Source organism: Phoxinus phoxinus (assembly GCF_949152265.1).
Source record: "Phoxinus phoxinus genome assembly, chromosome: 6".
NCBI lineage: Eukaryota > Metazoa > Chordata > Actinopteri > Cypriniformes > Leuciscidae > Phoxinus > Phoxinus phoxinus.
In genome coordinates this window covers 5,216,066-5,240,329 of record NC_136881.1, presented here as the reverse complement: position 1 = coordinate 5,240,329, position 24,264 = coordinate 5,216,066, and the positions used below count along the sequence as shown (strand labels likewise).

At 36.7% G+C, this 24,264-nt stretch overlaps 2 protein-coding genes across 3 annotated transcripts; both read right to left on the bottom strand.

Moving 5' to 3' along the window:
- Positions 1-103: 103 nt before the first annotated feature.
- On the bottom strand, positions 104-10,734 carry stk16 (serine/threonine kinase 16). Of its 2 annotated transcripts, none has more exons than XM_079616005.1 (8): positions 10,633-10,734; positions 9,581-9,713; positions 9,265-9,484; positions 9,055-9,188; positions 6,484-6,604; positions 5,130-5,225; positions 4,731-4,852; positions 104-2,605 (listed from the first exon to the last, which is right to left on the bottom strand). In XM_079616005.1, exons 2-8 carry the CDS (start codon positions 9,664-9,666, stop codon positions 2,464-2,466), a joined length of 921 nt encoding a protein of 306 aa, XP_079472131.1. In that variant the 5' UTR covers positions 9,667-9,713; positions 10,633-10,734; the 3' UTR covers positions 104-2,463. The 2 variants fall into 2 exon arrangements, with proteins under 2 accessions (XP_079472131.1, XP_079472132.1); XM_079616006.1 differs by having other exon boundaries at positions 1,852-2,605; positions 9,055-9,185.
- Positions 10,735-11,732: 998 nt separating this feature from the next.
- On the bottom strand, positions 11,733-19,950 carry tuba8l2 (tubulin, alpha 8 like 2). Its single transcript, XM_079616004.1, has 4 exons — positions 19,446-19,950; positions 15,295-15,517; positions 12,857-13,005; positions 11,733-12,766 (listed from the first exon to the last, which is right to left on the bottom strand). Exons 1-4 carry the CDS (start codon positions 19,446-19,448, stop codon positions 11,792-11,794), a joined length of 1,350 nt encoding a protein of 449 aa, XP_079472130.1. The 5' UTR covers positions 19,449-19,950; the 3' UTR covers positions 11,733-11,791.
- Positions 19,951-24,264: the final 4,314 nt, after the last annotated feature.

Genomic DNA, 24,264 nt, shown 5'->3' with positions numbered 1-24,264 from the left:
TTCAGTTTGCTCCACCGGTCAGAGATCACAACACAACTTGTGCAACATCTCCCCCGTGTGGTGATACTGAAACTTTCAGGAAAACCAAACCAATTCCATCGGTCGCTGTTTAAATCACTTTATTCACCATTTATAAAAAAACAAAATAAAGGGAACAAATGGCGTAAATGAATGCCAAGAGACATATCTCCAGTCTTATATCCTATAAATTAAGAGGCTTGCATAATTAAGTATTCCTTGACCTTAACAGAAAACAAACCTGGACAGAATTGCAAGTGCAAGTTAAAAATGTTCCTTTAAAACATAACAACATTCTAGTCAAAATGAGGAGAGTCACCGCAAAGCAATCTGCAGTGAATCTGAATATCAAGGTAATTTTTTTCTGAAAAACAAACAAACATATTTAGGTCCTTGTTCACAGATAAAATTCCAACTACAATATATAGTAAATGGAATGCTTCAATAAATTGAGTCCAGAATTATGAAACAGCATGTGATTCATGACATCATGTCCGGGTCATATAAACATAATAATAATAAAAAATTAAAATAAAAGTCCTAAAAACAGGCTTAATTTTAATCCTTTTAATGCTAAATATATTCCTTTCTGTTGATATTGCAGATAAAATATGACCTGGAAATTATTCCGCGAGATTCATCCACACTAGCCAAGCCTCACCAGACATAAACAAATGACTGAATGCAGAAATTATTTATAGCCATGTGGATTTCTTGCTGAATTAAAATGCATTAAAACCTGTTTATTACACGGTTCCTTTAAAGAACACCCTAATACTGTAAGCAATGAAAGGAACTTATTGCTGAATTAAAACAAACTCGTATTTCTGCAGTCATTTATACCACTTAAAAAGAGAAAAGTCAACACAACATTCTTGCAATGTAATGTGAACTAGTATTAAATATTCACAGGCATGACCGTTTGTTATGCATCCTCTCGGTGTCTTATACACAACAGCACTTTCACTTGCTTATAAAAGCCGAGCTATATAACCAACTGAGTTTAGCTTAATATCTTACTCTTTCATTTTTTACAGACTCATTCATTAAACATGAGCAGAACCGTTTTTATAGTGCTACAACATACATACGAATGCTTTTACAAATGATTTAGACAGAATTACGTTCAGGTTGTGTCTCCAATGTCAGTTTTATCTGTGAACCTTCACAACACAAAGTACCCAAATCTCTGCTCTTAAAAACCTCGCATGTCTTGCTTTACCAGGACAACGGTTGTTTAAATAACTAATGTCAATTACATTTTGAACAGCTAAAATATCAATTGAGTGGTGCCAAGGATGACATCAAAACCCGGAAGATTAATTCTCCCTCGATATTTTCCTAAGGGTTTTTATAAAGGGGTTTTTAATTTATGAGATATACAGATGAAACTCGTAAAATTAGAATATCATGCAAAAGTTAATTTATTTCAGTAATTCAACTTAAAATGTGAAACTAATATATTATATAGACTCATTATATGCAAAGTGAGATATTTAAAGCCTTTATTTTGTTATAATTTTGCTTAAAGCTTATGAAAACCTTTTCACAATATTCTAATTATGAATTTGGGGTTTTTAAGCTATAAGCCATAATCATCAAAATTATAACAAATAAAGACTTTAAATATCTCACTTTGCATGTAATGAGTCTATATAATATATTAGTTTCACATTTTAAGTTGAATTACTGAAATAAATGAACTTTTGTACGATATTCACCTGTATTTAAACAATACTTGGACATTTTGTTCTACAAAGTAAACCGCATACACTCACATCCAAAAATGTTCTTATCTAGTTACTTTTTTAATATATATATATATATATATATATAAACATAACTGCTTTAAAATTCACGTTTTCGATATGGGTGTGTGTATTTTACGCTGTAGAGCGAAATGTCCAAGTATGATCATGTTGTTATCCACAGTCCTTATTTTACTCATAAGTTGAAAACCCCATGAGAAAATATTGAGGGAACCACTGGCCAAATTCTTCCGGGTTTTGATGTCATCCCCGTAGCCCTCTATAAAACCCTCATAAATCATTTTTGGTTCCAAGCTTAGAAAAGTCACAGAAGCCAAATTACAATCCAAAAACAACCAGTTTGATCCTTTGTAACATGTGCCTGTGATAGCGCTGCCATCGTAGTGAACAGAGTTTTTGCCCTCTCCTGTGTGGTTTGCGTGGCATAAACCAGGAACATGCCCAGCTCATAATTAACTCCAATATCATCAGATCATTTCATTTCTCAATATAGATTTTCAGGTGAAATATGAGATTCACCAACAAAGATGCGTGTGTAACCGTGGCATGCTGAGCTCACTGAGGTAAGAGAGAGCAAATGTTTGCAAGGCTTGTGATTTTTATCCGGAAGAGAGAGTGCATAGTCCAAAAAGTCCAGAGTCCACTAGAAAACAGGCATGAAATGTCAGTGGAAGCATCATACTCTGTTGGTATCTACATCTGTACCGTCTGAGTCCCGAAGGTTCTGGACCTGGTCAAGCACCCAGCTGATTATGGGCCTTTCCTGAGGATTGGTCACCATAGTGGAGCTGAGAAGGGTTTGAAGACCTTGAGAATAACTGTGTCAAAGATAGAGACATGGTAACCGGGTCAGGTAGCTTTTCTCTGGTTACATGCTAAAATATGTTACCATTAGAAAACTTTAACAAGCTGTTTTCTGAAATGAATTCGACTGGTAATATGATCTGAAACAGCTTAGTCTTCATAATCTCTTGTGAGTGTACATCATTTTAAACATATTTTAGTGTGTAAACTCTTGTAAAGTGGGAAAATTAGTTTAAAAGACATGTTTATAATTGTATTTAAAATATAACATTCTACATTTGTAATAAAAAGGAGGGAAACTTTGTTTAAAATATAAATTAATATTAATAATGTTTTTAATTATATTTAAAAAAATTATATAATATTATTTTAAATATAATATTCCACATTTAAGTAAGTTATAAAATGTTTTGTTTAAAATATTTAAATGTGGAAATATTAGTTTAAAATATAATATATAATATATATATATATTAGCATAAAATTAGCATAAAAAATATTATAATATTATATTTTCCCTAAACACATTTTACACACAACTGAAATGCAGATTACAGGTATTATATATATATATATATTGCCTCATTAACAAAATTATACTTAATAAATTGTGTAACTTACTTAATGTCTGCATTATTTTAATTTTAAAATTAAAATTTGTTTTATTTCAAATATATATATATATATATATATATATATATATATATATATATATATATATATATATATATATATATATATAATTGAAACAAAACCATTTTTAATGTTAAAATTAAAATAATGCAGACATTAAAGCTGCAGTCCGTCGTTTTTCCTCTTTGTCGCCATCTCTGTTAGAAATCTGCAATTGCAGTTATTCGCGGAATTATTAACGGTGCGTGGGTAGTAAATCGGCATGAAACAGCGCGGATGAACACAATGTATTGAGGCTGTCGCGTCGCTGTGGATACTGTAGCCTACTGTCATCAGCAATCTCAGAGTATACTTTTTGAAAGTGTCAACATTAGAATTTTCATCGGAAAATGTCATCTGAACAAGTAAGTAACATTCACGTTTGTTCTGACCAAATTCGGGGGGTGGGGGGAAGCATTGCAGTAGGCTATGCTGATTAAATCTAACGATTGCTTATATCACATCAAAACGTGAAAAATATATTTTTTCTGTAGCCACTCTGAAGTCTGAAGTCTTTGGGTTTTACAACTGGTGAATCTCCAGTTGTCACTGGTGATTCCCAGATAGCAAACTGACATCGAATCAATGTGGAAACGACGTTTCTCGTGACATTGAAACAACATCGTTTTGCTCATCGAATTAACGTTGAATCAACGTCAGACACGCCATTCAACCGCATTTCAATGTTGAATCCATGTTTTATTTTCGATGTAATAACGTTCTGATTGAACGTAGCTGTTGATTCTACGTTGAAATTTGATTGATGATTGATACTAACCTTTACAACTAAAAATCAATGTTGAATCGACATCGGTCTGCTATCGTAATTGTCGCTTTAAACTTTCGGGATCCGCCATACCAAGTGCTAAGTTAAATCTCCACCATCATCCACACACGCCTCATTCTCTATGTGTACAGAAGTGACGTAATGACGCAAAGACATGCTCGAAATTCCCGCGGAAATCCACCAGTACCACTGGAATTAAAATCATTATTACAAGCTTACCGTTTTGAATCGAGGTAAGGCAAGCAGATAGTTTTGAACACTGGCTGGTTACGTTTTTTTCCAATAATGTCTTTTTTGACATTTTTAAACCCAAAAAAGTGCCGGACTGCAGCTTTAAGTTACACAATTTATTATATATAATTTTGTTAATGAGGCAAAATTAGTTTAAAATATAATATAACAATAATATTTAAAATATAAAATATTACTGAAAATTAGCTGAAATGTTATACTATAATATATATATATATATAAAAAAATTCCACATTTAAGTTACACAATTAGTTTAAAATATAATATTATTATAACATTACAATATGCAATATTACAATATATATTACATTTGATTGACGAACATCTACAAAATATTTGATCTGGCATTGCAACGAGCTGCCTCTTCCAATGAGGTCCAAAGCGGTTGAATTTTACAGAATAATAGCACTGAATAATCTCAAGCTCACCTGCAAGTCTGTGGAATGGAGACTGGATTCTGGACGGCGAGAGCCACGCTGTCACCCTTCTGAAATATCATGTCATACGGTCCCTCCAGCATCATCATACAGTACAGCACACAACCTAGAGACTACAGGCAGAATAAAACAAATGATAGCTATAACAGAGACATAACAGACCGACATAGACATAACATCATGACAGCAGACCGACATAGACATAACATCATGCTGATCAGAAAGAGCAGAGATGAAAAGATGAAGGATGAAGTTTACAAACATTAGACCTGTGCAGACATAACAGTCTTTATATTGATGCACATCATTTTCCAAGTCATGTAGTTTTGTGAAAGAACAGCTGAAAGGTAACTATTACACCCATACAAAACACATGAAAAAGAGAATTACCCAAATATCTGTTCTCTCATCAATGATACAGTGACTCTCCACATTAAAGAGCTCTGGTGCTCTGTATGAGATGGTGCACCTCTGAGCAGCCCAATCCTGAAAGAGGACACATGAACAAAAGAGGATTGATTTAATGTTTTGTTGTTTTTCTAGTTATGTTTCGCAAAAAGAAAAATACTGGATGGAAATCCAAAGATGCACATAAAAAAACTTATGCACTCAATAACAAATTAACATTTGTTACCCGATAAGAAGGCATGCGCATAAACTTCAACGGAAACACATTTACAAATAAATCCCTTGATGCCCAACAATTTTTTTGTTTAATTTCGCAGCATCTCAAATGTGTGATCATTCGAAAAAAAAAAAAATTGTGAGCGTGTAGCAGAAGAGCAGACAAGCTTTTGACATACTATCACGTTATAAATTGTAGTTTTTAATGGACGCGCTAGTTACGTGCATCCTGTCGCCATAAACTGGCCTGTCAATCATCTTGCCGCAGTTAACATCCTCCACATTTAATTTAATTTAATTTCCTAACGAATTGAAGAGAACAGAAGTAGCGCGTTGATCTGCCAGTCACGAGTCTTTCATGCAGAGAACTCGCCTCATATTTTTGCATAAAGCTGATTTAAAAGTTAATGGCCAAACGGATGTTTAGATAAGTTACATTGTTGTTGCAACTGAAATATAACATAGATAACAAGAAATAATTTGTTTTATCAGGTTAAATGTTGATTATTATTCAATCAAACGCCTTTATCTAAACCTCTCTACTTAACTGTCGGTCGCACACAGCCATGTTTGTAGTTTTTTTTTAAAACACTTCTTATTGGTGTTTGTAGTTCTAATTTACTGGAAAGAGTAGACCATCCAGGGACTTTTGGCACACTCTTTTCAACATACTATGCTTTGGGACACACTTAATAATCTCATATACTATTTAGGATGGTTAGTATGCACATTGGGAAGCAGGGAAAGACTGTCATCAGAATGATTTGGTTTAATTCCCTCTCAGAAGTGTCTCATGTGATAGCGTTCTCAAACACCAGGAATCCGGACGCAATATAACATGACGGCGTTTATTACGTTTTGTCTGCACGCTCTGAGACGCAACTCATTCATGATGGTTTCCCTGATTGCAGCAACTTCCATTTTTATTACAGATATTTTGCGCCAATTTCCCAGGAAGTGACCATTTTGTTCTATTGAAAACATGGGATGGAAACACTGATTTATTTGCAAATATTTAAAGTGAGATTCCAATTTTGCGCACAAGTTTAATTTGCAACTTTGCATGGAAACACAGCTACTGAACTCTGGATTAAGTGCTGCTTGATATCTCAGCTCTAACCTGGATAGTCATGGCTTCACGTGACCCTCGAACTTCAATCCTGGCCTTGTTCATGGAGCCCAAGTCCATTAAAAAAGGCTGATCGTTCTCATCCAGTAAAACGTTGGTGGGTTTCAAATCTCTGTTTTCAGAAATAAAACTCATGTTAGAGAAATAATGAGAACAGGAAAAAACAGCCAAATATTTCAGACTGAAAACAGGACATTCCTCAAGAGGATTTTTGTCAGCAGTTAAGCATCAGGTCAGCTTTTGTTGTCAACTAATATATATATATATATATATATATATATATATAATATCTATATATAATATCTCTTTTGGTGTAACTATTATTGAAAGTCAGCCAAGGATTCATACAAGTGGGACTTTCATTTATCTTCATCTATTTGTATTTGACTTCAGCTCTTCGGTCTGTGTTGGATGATGGATACTCCATCTTTTCTTCAGGGATTTACCCAGGCAGGATATTGTGTTTCAAACTGATTTTACACTGGGTTATTGAGCCTAAAACTGATTCATCAGTAATCCTACATAAAATATTCATAGTATGCAAATGTATCATTTCAGCAATAAAATCAGATTGAATCAGCAGTGTTGTTCTCTTTAACTAAAAATAAATATAGCTGAAATAAAAAATAAAATATAAATATTAGATAGAAAACATGTTTCCTTGGTAACTAACTGAAATAAACAGTTAAAGTACTAAGATGACTGAAGCTTAAAATATAATAAAAATAAACCAAAATAGAAATATTGAAGGAAAAAAAGAAGAAAAATGACAAAAGCACATAAGAAAACCACCAAAATGTAAACAAAAATTTGTGTGTGAGTGAAAACAAAGCTAATAAAACAAGCTAATTCAAAATATGAATAAATACTATAATAGAATAGAAATAATATAGAAAAAATATAAGCAGCATTTAAAGAGAAAACTATAAATATACTTTAAATATATAGAGATAAATATATTATGAATAATTTGTTTTAGTGGGAAATTGGACATTCACAGTGGCTTATGAGAACATTACTTGGTGGAATAATCTATTTATTTATTATTATTAATACATTTATTTATATATTAAACATATTTTATCATGAATGCTGTTCATGGTGAATTAAGTAACTATTATCTACTAGTAAATGTTGAAATTAATATTGGGAAACATTATTAAATGCTGTAGAAGAATTGTTCATTGTTAGTCAATGTTCACTAATGTAGTTAAAGAGATAGTTAATCCAAAATTGAAAAATAATATTTTGAAGAAATATGGGTAACAGTTAAACAGTTTCTAAGCCCCATTGACTTTCATAGTATGGCAAAATATATTATTTTGTGTTCAGCAGAAGCAAGAAATTCATACAGGTTTGAAACAACATGAAGTGATAATGATAGAAATATAATTTTTGGGTGAACTATGCTTTAACTAATGTTGAAAACCCGGAACCTTATTGTAAAGTGTTACCAATTGCATTGACTTGTGGTTGCTATCAAGTAACTAGTTATTTTTACATGTTCCATCTTCAATTCAGAACCAACGCAAAACTGAACATATCCACACTATTCCTACGCCCCATGACGCTTTGCGTGAAATATGGGTGTAACTTCCGTTAAGCTGTAAACAATCAGTGAAAAGGCTCGCTCTATGAACGCAATTTAAGAAAGTGTCACCATAAAACGACGTTAATCTACTCACCGTTCAAACATCGAACATTAAAAGGAAATTTAAAAGTGTAAAAGCATCAACAAGGTACTTTCAACCAAATAACCCCAAAAGTGTGAGTCTTTGGTTAAATATCACTGTAATATCTGTAACTTATGTTGCCTTAATCAAAAATGTTCATTAACTTCAGCATTACGTGTTACTATTTCAAAATGATTTCCATAATTTTGACAGATTACAAATTGCATTTACTTGTAAAAACAAACATGGAAAGAGACGTGAGGATTTGATGAGACTAACGAGAGAGATTATTCACGCATTCCAGTGAATTATTAATGGAATATATCGTAAATTAAATTCGGGAAACAGACCATAAATGCGCAGTATATGTTGTCCTTTTTCATACTTTTACAGCGGATTGCAAAGGGAAAAAAGAAAATGATCACGAGGAAAAGAAAGCAGCGACTGAAAAGAGCTTCGACATGTTATAACATGTCACGTTAAAATACCAAGTGTAATGTTATTCTCATGATGCCTGAAAATAAACCATGAAGGGAAATTGACAGCTCATCCAGTCAAACTAACAGATCAGATTTATTTGTTTGGCAAAACATGATTTGAAATTATTAGTTTCAGCCTTTTTGAATGGAAGTTCCCCAAACCGGAAGTGCCACCCATAATTCAAAACGCAGTGAGATCGTCAGGAATAAGGTGGATAGGCCCGGTTACACAGACAAGGCTTAGATTAAGCCAGGATTAGACCTTAGTTCAATTAGGACAAGTTGCTTTCAGCTAAAACAGCTCAAACATGCATTTGAGTCTGGGACTAGCTTGAGCCTTGTCTGTGAAACCGGGGGTTATTTTAACACATGTGGGTTCAGGATGAATGAATGAACTGTATTCTCAGTACCTGTGTGCATAGCCTTTGTCATGAATTGCTTTGAGGCCTTCACAGATGCCATGCAGGATGTGCAAGATGCGACTCTCCGTCATTGAGCTCCCCTTATCCCGCAGCTTCTCAAGAACGGACCACAGACTGCCCTTCTGCACAGGAACAATTCAGCAAGTGAAACACTGCACATGTCAGAACTCACAGGAACGGAAAGCCGAACACACTTACACTGATGTACGGGAGCAACAGCCAGGCCTCACACTTCCCGCCGCGATCCATGAAGGTGTGTGAGGTCAGGCTGAGGATGTTGGGGTGGCTGAAGAGCCGGTGCATCTCCACCTCGGTCTGAGCCTCCTTACGGGCCTCGCGGTCATGGCAAAGGATTCGCTTTAGAGCATAGAAGCGTCCATCTTGTGCACCCTCTACCAGGTCAACATAACTGAAACCTCTAGAAGGAGCGGATTATGAAAATAATCAAAGATGGACCATATTTTGGAGACATTGTTGGACAATTTCAGTACGTTTTCAAGCATTTGAGCCTTACCCTTCTTCTAGTTTCTGGATAAAGTAGTATCTCTTGTTGTCAATTGTGATGACACTGCGTGAGCAGATACACAAAGCTTGTCCCATGTTCTTTGGAGCATTGCTTAAGACCAACCATAGATGGAGGAGAGGCACTGAAAGAGATCATGACTTGATTACTTCTTACATTCATATTCTTTTCAGAATTTACTTTATTCCATATTCATCTGTTCTGTTCTTTATTCTATTCCATATTCAGAATGGAGCAATGTGTGGGACTGACACTGAAGGCTATATACAGTTAATCTAGAGTGCATTTATTCACAGTAAGATTCAGTATGTTCAGTTGTTTTGGTCTACTGCAAATACATGAAATGTGTGTTGATAACAAAATCTGTTGTAATTACAGCATAGTTTATAATACATACGGCATTATTTATATTTATATTCAACAACTGTATGAGCCTATGAACATTTTCAATATCCACACATCTGTAACTGGGGTTAGTTCATCCAAAAATGAGTATGTAAATAATAAATTATAGGAGTATTATTATAGCATTTTTGGACAGACACTACATCCTATAAATAAAATATTAATTCATTTCAAAAGCAAGACAATTTAGCCCAATTGATCAAAAGTCAATTGAATACTGCCTGTTCACATAAGCCACTGCCCAATTTTCCACTAAAATAAATAATTCACGACTAGAACAGAGCTTTCTGATTGGCTGTTTTTATCTTTTCTTATTATGACATGCAGCACTGTTGACACATGAGACCTGATAGACACCTGATAGAGTTGCTGGGAAAATAGACGTTGAATTGAGAGTGAATTCGTAACGTTAATTCATGACTTCATTCTGATGTATAATTCTGATTCATGATCGAGATCCGCAGTAAACGTGGCATGACTCTTCAAGAATATCTAGTTTGTGTTTCACAGGCAGTGTATTGAGCGCGCGAGACCCATAATATCCCGATTTAGATTAGGTTTGTAGCTAGATACTTGAAGCTGATATCGAGCCATCCAGTATAGATCTAATCGAAGGATTAAAGTGAGACTCTGTTTACCTTAAAGAGACGCTCTCCTTGTCCTCCTCCTCCGCTGATTTCTCCGGTTTCTTTTCTTCCGTGTACAAAGAAAACGTAACCGTGACGTAAATTACGGCGGCCGGGTTAACCCATACAATGCTGGCATAAAGTAGAATCCATAAAACATTTATTCTTTGAATGGGTATTTACACAATTGTTTTGGGTTGATATTGAATATGTAGTATTTAAACACACAAAATTAAAGAGTCGACTATCTGGTAAACATATATTTCTGTTATATAAAAATAAGAGTTTGGAACAAAATTTGGTGATTGACTCAATTATGTATGGAAAATACCATATACACAAGCAGAAATAGGCTAATAATAAAGCTATTATTTAAAATTGGACTTGAGCATCATATTGCGACCCCAAAAGATGCAAGAAATAAGAAAGCAAAACGGATGTATAGAATGGTCTATTTTTTAGAGTGTGGAGTTTTTTTAAATATACATTTTGTTTAAAAAATGTCCCTGCTGATTCCTATGATGATATTATGAATAAAATAGATAAGTTGAATAAACTATGATCCTCTTTATGTGTATGTTGTTATTGTTCTGTTATGCAATAAAACAAATACAATGCTGGAACATTCCAGAAGACAGTTTAGCATGATGTAGTCCCATACCCCATTTAAATTGGGGTAATGTATAAAATTAATATACTTGTTAATATTATTATAAAGATTTTGTTTATAATGCACATTATGCAAGTGTACATTTGTGTTGCTCTACAAAAAGAGATTAAGAAGTCTAGATATAAAAGCATTTATCTACATATAACTTTTATTAGTATTTGCCATATTAATGCTCTTTCCATAGATAAACATTTTGCATGGATTACATTTACACCATTTTAATTGGGTAATTATTAAATTAATTTAATACAATTATTAGCATAAAACCTTATGATAAAATAGTGTTTTTTTAATATCTTACAGAAGATTTAGATCATAATGTTATTAACCTATAAAGTATTATTAATCAAAATCTAAAATCTTTTCTGTATTGGAAGAATATGCATGTACTTTACTACTTGAAATTGTCACAAATTTATTAAAAAGAACCACCACAACAACATAAGTTAAGCTTTATTTTATTAGATTTTTCTGGTAGAAAAATAACAACAATTTTCCATTTTAGTACTCTTCACCCTCCTCATCTTCTTCGAATGAATCAAGGCCCACTTCTTCGTAGTCCTTTTCCAGAGCTGCCATGTCTTCTCTGGCCTCAGAAAACTCTCCTTCTTCCATGCCCTCACCCACATACCAGTGCACAAAGGCCCTCTTGGCATACATCAGGTCAAATTTGTGGTCGAGACGAGCCCAAGCCTCAGCAATGGCAGTGGTGTTGCTAAGCATGCACACCGCTCTTTGCACTTTGGCTAGATCTCCACCAGGAACCACAGTTGGGGGCTGGTAGTTGATGCCCACCTTGAAGCCAGTGGGACACCAGTCCACAAACTGGATGCTTCTCTTGGTCTTGATGGCAGCAATGGCCACGTTGACGTCTTTTGGAACCACGTCTCCCCTGTACAGCAAACAGCAGGCCATGTATTTTCCATGTCGTGGATCGCACTTCACCATCTGGTTGCAGGGCTCGAAACACGAGTTGGTGATCTCAGCCACAGAGAGCTGCTCGTGGTAGGCCTTCTCGGCGGAGATTACCGGAGCGTATGTGGCAAGTGGGAAGTGGATGCGAGGGTAGGGCACCAAGTTGGTCTGGAACTCTGTTAAATCGACGTTCAAGGCGCCGTCGAAGCGGAGCGAGGCGGTGATGGAGGAAACAATCTGACTGATGAGCCGGTTGAGGTTGGTGTAGGACGGGCGCTCGATATCCAGGTTCCTCCTGCAGATATCATAGATGGCCTCGTTGTCCACCATGAAGGCACAGTCGGAGTGCTCGAGGGTGGTATGGGTGGTCAGGATGGAGTTGTATGGCTCCACCACAGCCGTAGACACCTGAGGAGCTGGGTAAATGGCAAACTCTAGCTTGGACTTCTTTCCAAAGTCAACTGAGAGGCGCTCCATCAGAAGGGAGGTGAAACCCGAGCCTGTGCCTCCACCAAAACTGTGGAAGACCAGGAAACCTTGCAACCCCGTGCATTGGTCGGCCTGTGTGGAAGAGGGGACAGAACTTGCATTTTAGTCTCTGTTATTTTGATCTCGTTGGTAAGTACATGTAACACAATTTTTTCACATTACCAGTTTGCGTATGCGGTCCAGCACTGAGTCAATGATCTCCTTCCCAATGGTGTAGTGGCCACGGGCATAGTTATTCGCTGCATCCTCTTTGCCTGAGATGAGCTGCTCAGGATGAAACAGCTGACGATAGGTGCCTGTGCGGACCTCATCTGGAAGAATAACATACCAGTGCCGTACAAAGTTAGAGCGAACAAATCACCAAATCCTGGACAGTGTTGTTCCCTAAAACTATTACAAAGTACTTCGACATAAAAATGAAAATAAAAACCAAAAGATAATTAATATTAATTAACACTAGAATTTGTCACAGTTTTGAGTGTTTTTCTGTCTTTGCTTTCTCCCTGCCTGTCAGTTTCGTTATTAGTTTCTATGGTTACTCATTTCATTAGTTATTCTGTTCAGCTGTTGTCTAATTAGTTCCCTTTGTTGTTCCCTGTATACAAGTTCCCTTGATACATGGAGTTGTCCGGTCTCGTCAGTGTATACGTGTTGTGCTATGTTCCTGCCTTCCTCTGTGTTTGTCTTATGGATTATCTAGTGATTCAACTTCATCGTCGTGCGTTTATATACAACCCAAACATGACAGAAGACCGGACCAAGACAATATTTGGTTGTGGTGTTTTTGTGGGTGTTATTTTTCCCCATGGATCTGCCGGCAGTAAGACTGTTATGCCTGGAGCAGATGGACCGGTCGCTGGAGGATTATAGCCAGGACTTTTTAAGATCTGGCATGCCTTATGCACTATTCGGACGACTCGCTCAGTGTTTTCTTCCACACCAGCCTGAGCGAGCAGGCGAAGGCACGCCTGCCAGCGAACGGTCCCTGTGAGGACTTCTCCGTGCTATGTGGAGTGGGCTCTGGTGAACAATGAATCGGAGTTCACGATCGGTCCCGAGGACACCACCAGCCCCACTCCCGACTCAGAGCCCAGCCTGACACTACCCCGTGAGATGGACACGACGCCTGAGCCCACCGCAGACGGAGCCAGCGCAAGGAGCGACTGAGCCCGAGTACACGTCTGACCAGGTGTGTGAGCCGGCTTCATCGTGTGCCTCCATGGGAGGTTATAGTGCAGTTCGAGGGGATGAATTGGTGCCTACACAGCCACCGAGGGCGAGTCATGGGTTTCTGGACAATGGGTTTGGGAAGAGGATGGTTCCATGCCCCCACTCGACTTTGAATGCCTACCTTCATCTGCGCTGGTCCCACCCGGCCTCCCTCTCCCGCCTCTCTTCTGGAATCACCTAATTCCTCTGACCAGCGCCTTTTCGTCAGCCCCTCTGCTTAAGCCTTAGGGGTCGCTTGGGTCCCCCTGCTCTCCGTCTGCACTTAAGGCTCTACCACCATCGGCTCTTGTCACCATCAGTCGTCCCCATGGCCACGTCAAGGAAATCCCAGTCATGGCTCCTCCCTCCTTCGACACCGCCGTGGGGTTTCACCCTGGCTGGATGCTGGGGTGCCACCTAGCTCCTGCTCCGGGCTTCTCCCCGGTTCGTCCCACCCTGGTTTCACCTCTCCTGTCCTCGTTGGGACTGTCGGCGCGAGGTCGCGCCTTTCGGGAAGGGGGCGTACTGTCACAGTTATGTTCAGTTTGACTTTGTTTTCTGGCTTTGCTTTCTCCCTGCCTGTCAGTTTCGTTATCAGTTTCTATGGCTACTCATTTGATTAGTTATTCTGTTCAGCTGTTTGTTCCCTGTATATTAGTTCTGTGTTTGCCTTATGGATTATCTAGTGAAGACTTGATTTGTGATTCTTCTTCGTAATGTGTTTATATACAACCTGAAAGTGACAATTATAGCATATAAATACTAAGACAGCACTTATCCTGACCCCTTTAATTATCAGTGATGCATACCAGATTTGCTCATGGTTATATTATTATAATAATTTAGATTTCATTAAATAATTATAATAATATTTTATGAACTATTATTTATTAAGTTACATTTATTTTTTATAATAATTAAAATGATAAAATCTATATATTTTCAATATAACAGACCTTTCTGCTCGATTATCAAGTTACTAAAATTTAAACTAACATTAAAATGAAGATTGTAAATATCTTTTTATTTCAAGATATTAATAATATAACCGTACACAAATTGTATTAAAATAAGGATCTTGACCCCTATGCATCTGAAAACAATTATCGGGTTTATTAATACACAATCAGTTTGCAAAATAGTTTTGTGATATTAAATGTAATTACTGATTGAGCACTATCTTTTGTCCAGTTGCTTATAAATGCAACATTTTTCACTGCCCGATGAAGACTAAAATGGTTGAAACATTGCATTTTAACAGTTTGCCGTCCCTTTTTCTTTCCATTATAAATGCAAAGTGCCACTTGGCACTGCAATGATTTTAATACATTTACAAATGCATGACCTCTTATGGCTTGTTGCCTTAAATTGAACACCATGATGATATTTACCAATGACCGTTGGCTCAAGGTCTACAAAGATGGCACGAGGTACGTATTTGCCAGACCCAGTATCACTGAAAAAGGTGGTGAATGAGTCATCATGGCAACCCACTGGTTTGTGGTCTGGCATCTGGCCATCAGGCTGGATACCGTGTTCCAGACAGTACAGCTCCCAGCAGGTGTTACCCATCTGGACACCAGCCTGGCCAACGTGGACAGAGATACACTCACGCTGTGGAGAGGAAACAGATTATTAGTAACCAAGTAGTGCTGTATGGCATTGCAAACATAACATATTAGGTGACAGCACTTTCTGTAGTGTTCCTCCTAAATTCAACTAACAACATTCATTGGACATTTGGCGGTCAATATGAAATCAATACAAATGTCCAAACCCAATATGAAAATCAATATACATACTCTTTTCTGATCAGTCTATCCAATAAAGATGCATGTAAAAATATATTGCATTTAACAATAGCACAAACCATAAATAAATAAAGGCATGTTGCTTGCTGCCTTTTAGGCTTTTGTTTTGCCCACCAGGGGGCAGAAGCAAACAAAAAAGGCTCCTAATGGTGGGAGGTAGGCTTATTACACAATGTAAGTCACAGATGACTGACATCTGCAGGTGACAGGACAGGACAAAAGTACTGGCTGGATCACTCAAAGCCCCCAAACACGTTTGTCGTCAGCCATGGGTTTTGTGCTTATCTAGATGACGATCCTGAGATAAAGTCGAAGCCAGCCTTGAATTCGTAACATTCGTTAAACACCTCGGTTTGTTTGGAAAGGGCGTTTCCTGAAATACTCGACCTGGGAACCATTTACGATGTGACATTTATGGTACTAATGGCAGACAGGCCTACTAACCCTCATAGCCGAGCCGTTATTTTCTCTTCGCACATACACACAAAACACCTTCCACAAACATTTCCTCGCTCCTCTCACACACCCTAGCAAGTCTGAAGAAGCATGAAAATGCTTGAGGTATCGACATAAGCCCCAACAGGTTTTTATCAGACAACACAGCAAGCTGCACCCTAAGGTGGAATTCTAGTGTGTGGAGGTTGAATGAGAAAATACAAAAGAAAAATACATTTGAAAATAGAAAGTTGTGTTCTGGTTTTCTTTGGCCATATTACAACATTACTTACAAAAAGTGTATCTGCCACTTTTTTTGTGGCAGTAAATACATTTGTTCCAATTTTTTTTTTTTATTAACTTTCTATTCATCAAGAAAAAAAAACAAAAAAAAAGTACCAGGCAATTTAAAGTGATGTCTGCCAAAGGCATATTTATTGGTGTTAACATTAATCATTCAAATTTTAAAAGACACTGGTGCAACGGGTCACGTGGTTGCAGTAAAGGAGCGCTGTAATGATTCAGCACCTAAATCTGTGCCTGCGCTCCAGAGAGATGGCCTACATCAGCCTGAGAAGAAACACCCAGACTCTGATTCTCCTCTGTCGGCATGACTCTTCCTCTGAATTCATTCTCCTGGGTTGGGGCACTATTTTTACCCGGCTGTCCCTTTCTGCCTATTGGTGAGTCAGTGGGGAGTGGGATGGTACATTACACAGGCACATGGGACTGCCTAGTTTGGGCATGGCAGCCAGGTTAGAAGTTATTTATGGGTTGTTACAGGTCATCTTTCTCCACTAGCTCTTGTCCCCCTCAACCAAACCCTCCAGCACCAACCCATAAACCCCACAATGAGTTGTCTTCCAGCATTTTTTTAATTTATATATATATATATTTTATTTACTTCTGCAAATTCTGTTGTCTCATACATTTCTTGTTCTCTCACTATATACCTGGAAGTTGTAATGTAACTTGTTTTAACCCCTTTCAAAATAGTTGCTACAGAAATATGCCATAAATGTGTTCGGGTGTTTCTCAGTTTGGAGAAATCATAATTTTTTTCCAATTCTTTGACTTTCACCATGGGAGATTGATTGTATTGACCATTACAGAGCCAGATATTATTGACAATGCCCTAATAGCCATTTGGATATTTGTGAACATAATGGCCGACATGACCAAGGTGTTGTCAGCCGAAAAAGAAATTAATTTCAGAGGGTGGAGCAGGTTATTTAATTTTTGACAAAAGATTACATAGAAAATAATAAAAATTTATTTAGAATAATGTGCACGATTCATCCGACCATAAAAATTGACCCGGTTTAGTTTTAGGATTTACTTTCTAATTACTTTTTCAATTGCATGTTGATGATAATGAATTGATTATCCTAACATATATGTAATAAGCACAAGTGAATTTGATATTTGGCTTTACCTTCAACCTTATTCTGTGTAATGATTGTAAAAAGAGCAAACAAGTGACTTATGGTTACAAAGTGTAAGGCGAGATATGACAGACTAAAGTTTGTTAATTGTTAACTTTACTGGGTGGCAACCGACCTCATCTCATGATTTGTAAAGAAAATAATAGAAATGTTCGAATGCAAAATATGACCAATTTCACATTGCAAACCTCATTTCCATGCTTTAGAGAGCCAGCTTGCAAAATATTAAGGTTTCAGAGAATGATCACAAAGAAATCTTGCGAAATGTTTTTTAAAGTTCAGCTGGCGTCCAAAAGACAAACACAATGTCTTCAGGAGTGTGACTGGGACTTTTAGAATGCGAGAACCATTTTGTCCTTGGAATTCAGAATAAACAAACTCCTACACACGTGGTGCTAATATCTTTCCCATGTAAAAACAGGCTTGGAGACTTACAACATTTCTTTAGTTCTTAACAGGGGGCTTGCTGGCACTAGTCCATTTTGCAATGCATGTGGGTTTATTTCAAACGACTGTTGGCACACAGTATTTCACACAATTACCCAAAGCTTGAGATTCTAGAAGATTCACAAACTATGAATCACCTTACTGAATAAAGTAGTATTAGTCATATCAGGAAAAACTATTATTTCACCCTCAACCATTATTATTATGCAGTTTACTTTCTGATTAAGATGCCCCTTTCTCTTATTATTATGCATATTTTCAACCAGCATAAACATCTTGTTGCATCTTTTTTTCTGGATCATGGGACATACTGAGACAGAGAGCCACAACAGTGTTCAGTAAAATCACAAACACACCCATAACCACACCCATAACAGCTTAAGGCATAAAGCTTAGTTTCCATAGTACTGGATATAAGAAGTGCTGGTCAAATATGGGCAAATCTAGTTATACAAATAATATGGCATATAAAACTGTTAAATTAACCATTAAGCCTCTATTAAGGCTAGTAGTAACTTTTAAAGAGACGGTCAGAGTCATATATAGTACATTAGACTTATTTTTTATAGTCTTTTATTGTTATTTTTTGCTAAGGTGTTCTTAAAATTCAAAATGCGCAGTTAATAAAATGCATGCCCTTAGCTCGCTAGGCTAGGTTTCCATCCACCTGTTTTTATGCGCATTTTGGAATATCATAAAAAAACCCGCTGAATGGAAACGCCCAGATTCTCATAAATTCAAAAAATGCGCATTAAAAAAAAAAAAAAAAAAAAAGTTGTGGCCTCAACTGACTCGGATGAATATTTTATGGGATAAGAACCCGTGCGCATAAACTTCGATGGAAACAATAAATTCCTCTATACGCACCAAAAAGAGTCACGTGACCGCGCGTGTGCGATGAGACGACATTAACTAGACCAACAAGCGGGACCGACCTCGTTGCACAGCATCTAAAATACTGCTCTAGTTGTTCAGAAATGACTGAGCATAGTCTGTCGTCAAAGTGTTTCGGTATAATTCCCTCTTAAAACGGTCTTACTGCGTTCCCAAACAGCAGCATCCGCATTAGAAACATATAACGTTAGCCTATAACATGGCCGCGTTTCGTTTGCGCGCTCAATATTATAGGCCTATACTATACTGTACACAACGGCTTATCCTACTGCGTCAGCTTGCCTTTTTCAAAGTAATATTTAACGCTAGTTTAACGGGAACCGACGATTTAATTATTACTTCGACTCACTGGATGGAAACGGTGTTTTATTCGCACGTGTTAAAAGCGATATTCAATTTTGAGCATATAAGTTAACGTTAAGTTAAATGCATCCGTGTTCAATATGTACTTACAGAGGAAAGAGACTTTCACAGTAGATCGAACAATAAAAAAAATAATGTTCTACTCACCATTTTGCTTTAGATTTGGGTTTTGTTTTTTCGCCGGGAAAATAGTTTGATGAACACTTGTCCTCTCACTGCGTACCTGCAATGTGGTATGAGTGAGTCAGTCTCAGTGGCGCACTGACAGCAGTTTGATTTTATACTACAGCAACTCAGAGGAGGGGCAACCTGACACTCATGTGAAGCTGTGCCTGTGATGCAGTATATTTAGACACAAAATAAAGAAAAAAACATGCAAACCAACGACACTATTTCATTTTTAAAAAATCAGGGACAATAATTCAGGTCAATGTGATGTATTATGTCTTGTAGGCTACATTTATTTTATAAAAAATAACAACAAAAAAGTACTTAATGCATAAATCTAACGACATCAAGGTATATACACTGTAATGTCTCAAGATAGACAAACAAATGAGCTCTTTGTTCAAGCTTTAATGCCGAACGCAGAACAATATCAACAGGCACGACAACCTACGCAGCATGTATATTTTCTCATACGACACTTCCTGTTCTCCCCGTATTAACCCCGTAACTGCTGGTGCAATGTGGAGTCACATTCCTGCCACACAATAATAGTATTGCAATTGAAAATAAAGTTTTGCAAAATAAAAATAAGGCATTGACTGCTAACAAAAAAAAAAAAATAATAATTGCAAAAGAAAAATAAATTATATATACAGAGAGAAAATAAGGTTTGGAAACAATAAAATAAATAACTGCAAAAGAGAATAAAAAGTATAGAGTGAGAAAAAAATCATTTTTGCAAGGAAAACTAAAAAATAGCTATGAAGAGCAAAAATAAAGATATGATTAGTTGCAAAATTCATTGGCAGCTGAAAAAGAAGCTTACGAACATTGATCCTCTGCAACAGATTTTTAGCAGCAATGATTTTGCAACACTTTCCATGGCCATGACTACTCATTCATTTGCAGCGCTCATTTTATTCTGCGTTTTAGTCAAGTGTGAGCTCACAATACCATTTTCCCTTTCTGCTTCACTTTTCCGAGCGGCTGCATCCGAAATAGCACACTTCCCTATAGTAGCCGAAAAACAGTATGTGACTAAATAAGTATGTCAGAATTCACAGTCATAAGAGTGTAGGCAAAAAGTACCTGGATGGCCAACTACTTCCAGAAAGATTGTGAAGTGTGTATGCTGTACACTATAATGTCATTAAGAACATTGTCCGAAATCGGATACTTCCCTACTGAATAGTAGGTGAGAAACAGTATGTGACAAAAGAAGCCGAATTCACAGTACTTTTCATGAGAAAAAGTAGGCAAAAAGTATTCAGATGACCTACTACTTCCGTCAAGATTCTGAAGTGTGCATATGATAGACACTTTACTATCCCATGAGGCCACGGGAGAGGATTTGTGAATGACGGTGAAGTGACGTAACTGACGCTGGTGGGTCACATGATTATGACAACATGGCAAATGTATTATGTCAAAACATTACATTCATACTAAACACGCCTATACTATATAGAACACTTTGTTAGCAGACATGCTTATTCAAAATAAGTAGATACTCAAGAGAGTATGTGATTTTGTACGCAGCCTGCGTTTCACTGTATGGCACTGTTTTGAAATCGGGTGGCCTCAAGGGAATGGGGCGTGAACAATGGCCTGACCACACCCCTCTCAAATTGATGTCATCAGCGCGAGACCACAACACATGGCTGAGGAGTGGCATGCGGCCGGGCGGATCATTTCCTTTTATTCACTGGCATTAAAACGTGCATGGTTTCGGTTTGCTAACTAAATGTGTATTAACAGCGTTTGTTCAAAAGAAGTAAATAGCACAGTTAAAGTGGTGTTTATTTTTTACCCGTAGGCTACTTGCTAACGTGAAGATAGCAGCATCTGCGGTTTATTTCTCTTAATGTGCACACTTTTATACTGTTGATAGATTATTTTGTTTAATTTGATGAATAATACTTATCATTGTCCACACTTCACCATTCACATCTCTCCGGCCGGGATATGGCTCTAATTGTTCTTTTTTTTTTGTCTTTATTATATTTACTAATGCCTTCCCATTCACTGTTTTAAAATCTAATTTATTTCGTCAGACTTCTCACTTAATTTTGACTTTGTATCAACAATTGTATAAAGAAAAAACAACAACAATCATTCCAATGTTCTTTACTTTTCAAAATTATTTAGTCATAAAACATAATCACTCCTAGCTACTACTAGCATGTTAGCTTAGCACAGCATCATATCATGACAATTTATAAGATTAAAACCATGTTTTTGCTCCAAACTCACTTTATAACACCAGTTGAGTGTTGGAAATAACCTTCTGTGATCCGATGTGTCTTCTTATCACAGAATGAGGCAAACATATATTTTATCGAATGAAAATTCTGTCATTAATTACTCACCCTCATGTCGTTCCAAACTTGTAAGACTTTCATTATCTTTGGAACAGAAATGAGGATCTTTTTGATGAAATCTGAGAGGTTTGTGTAGACAGCTACAAAACTACCACTTTGACGATTCAAAAAGTTCATGAAGAGATCGTAAAACGAATTAATATGAATTGAGTGGTTTAGTCCAAATTTTCTGAAGAAACTGTGTTGCTTTATATGATGAACATAATTATTTTAGGCTTTTATTCACATTTAAACATTCATCAACTCACACATCAGTTGTGGTAAACAGAAGCTCAAACATGTTTACTTGAGGTGCGAGAACCAATGAGGTTAATTCTCTTTTTACACAGCAAGTTTGAGCTTCAGCAAGAACGATTGAGGTTCATTCTCGTGTTACAGAGCACGTTTGAGCTCAAACAGGTTCGGTTGAGCTTCTGATTAGATTCGCTGATCAATGTTTATATGTGAATAAAAGACTACATTTAAATTCATCATATAAAGCTATCGAGTCTCTTGTTTAAACTCCACTGTGAGCCCATGCCCAGCCGAAGCCCAACTAGCCCGAGTGAGGCCCATGTGGGCCCCAACTGGAAGTGTTAGCAGGGTAGCCTAATTAATGACCGAATTTTTATTTTTGGGTGAACTATCCCTTTAACACATTATAAATATACATTATTCTTAAGAAAATACATGAGATGGCTTGAAGAACACAGATAAGCCATATATCATCGTCGCAAGCGTTGTTATGTCTTCGTTTTTGTATCAGTAAAAACTTTCATGAGTCATGTTATTCCCAGCGATCTCTGGATACCTTTGTCTATATAAGGGATTTCCTGGAACGTCATAAGATTTCAATAAGACAAGGATCTCCCTTATTGTAAAATATCTTAAACTCATTGATAACAATAAGAACAACACGTTTCTTAAGAATCATGATCATATTTTTCGTACTGGTTGAGGTGTCATTGTTATTTCTCTGTATTTTTTCCCCCTTTCATTTTGATTTTATGTTAATGTAGCCTATTTAATGCAGTGCAGTTTCTTTTCTTGCAATAAAAATAAATAAATAAACTTTTCAAAACAGAAAAAAAAGGCAATCCAGGCTTTGAGATATTGGTTGCTCATGTTTTTGTTTTTTATTCTCTCTATTGGTGTTATTAATATTTAATTGTGATGTTCTAATTTTGTTGTACCATAGTGTTTACAGAATCTTCAAATAAAGGTTTCACAGACGGCTTAAGCCAGTCCCAGACTAAATTACATGTTTGAGCTGTTTAATGAAAGAAACTTGCACTGACATATCTTAAAATAGGCCTATGTTTTGTCTCAAGATGCACACCAGTAATGTCTTTTTTTGCAGAGATAACCTTTTTTCACCACCATTTTTTTCAAGGCTTGCACCATAGACTGTAAAAAAAATAGGCTTGCACCTTGGAACCTATCATCACAGTCCCGCCCACAGCCCGAGAGAGCCTTTATATACGGTCTATGGAGAGAGCGTAGGTGCCGGAAGTAAATTTCCCATTCATTTCTCCCATTGATGTTTTGGAAAAATCCATATAAAGAGTTTTAGAGCATGTCTGAGGATAACCAGCTACGGCTGAACTCATAAGCATAACATCATCAGAGGCGGACAGAGTACACAGCTTCATTACTTAAGTAAAAGTACAGATACCCCTTGCTAAATTTTACTCAAGTACAAGTAAAAGTACTACAGTCAGATGTCTACTCAAGTAAAAGTACTGAAGTACTTGTTTTTAAAAGTACTTGAGTATCAAGAGTACAAGAGTACATTTTCTACATTACATTTCTACAGTGCTTACATTTAGAAACGTCCTACATGGAGTTATGAAAATTTTTAATGTTAATACCTTGGAGAATGTAAAAGGAATTTAAAGTAAAATCAAGTACTTTTCCTCTTTTTACCCACAAGGCAATAGCACAATGGCAACGCTCTGACAAACCTCTGCTAGAGTTTTAATTGATTTTTTGGCACCCACATTTGAACATGACTGTGTTAAACACACCGCATACTTAAGAACATCAAAGCAAATGCTCAGCTTACATTAATGTGTAATATCAGAAAAGAAAATGCAGCTAACAATTGTGTGTACATGTGAGTTTCTCTGTTTTTTCATCAATCAAATCAATAAACCTAACTTTTTCCTCCAGTGAATTTTATATAGTGAATGATATGGTTTAGCATGTGTGTTTCAAAGCCCTTTAGTAGCCTAGCTAAAACTCACCACAAGTTTGTAGGTCTTGGCCCTCATGCTGGCCCTTACAAAACCCACAAGCTGACCCTCAGACACGCTACACTCAACTACATGACCCGATCTGAAGTGGTTTTCACCCCTTTGAACACTTTTGTTTTCCTCCTTTAAAAAAGCCATCATGGCAGCTAAGGAGATCATGATTGCAACGCAACACAGTTTTTA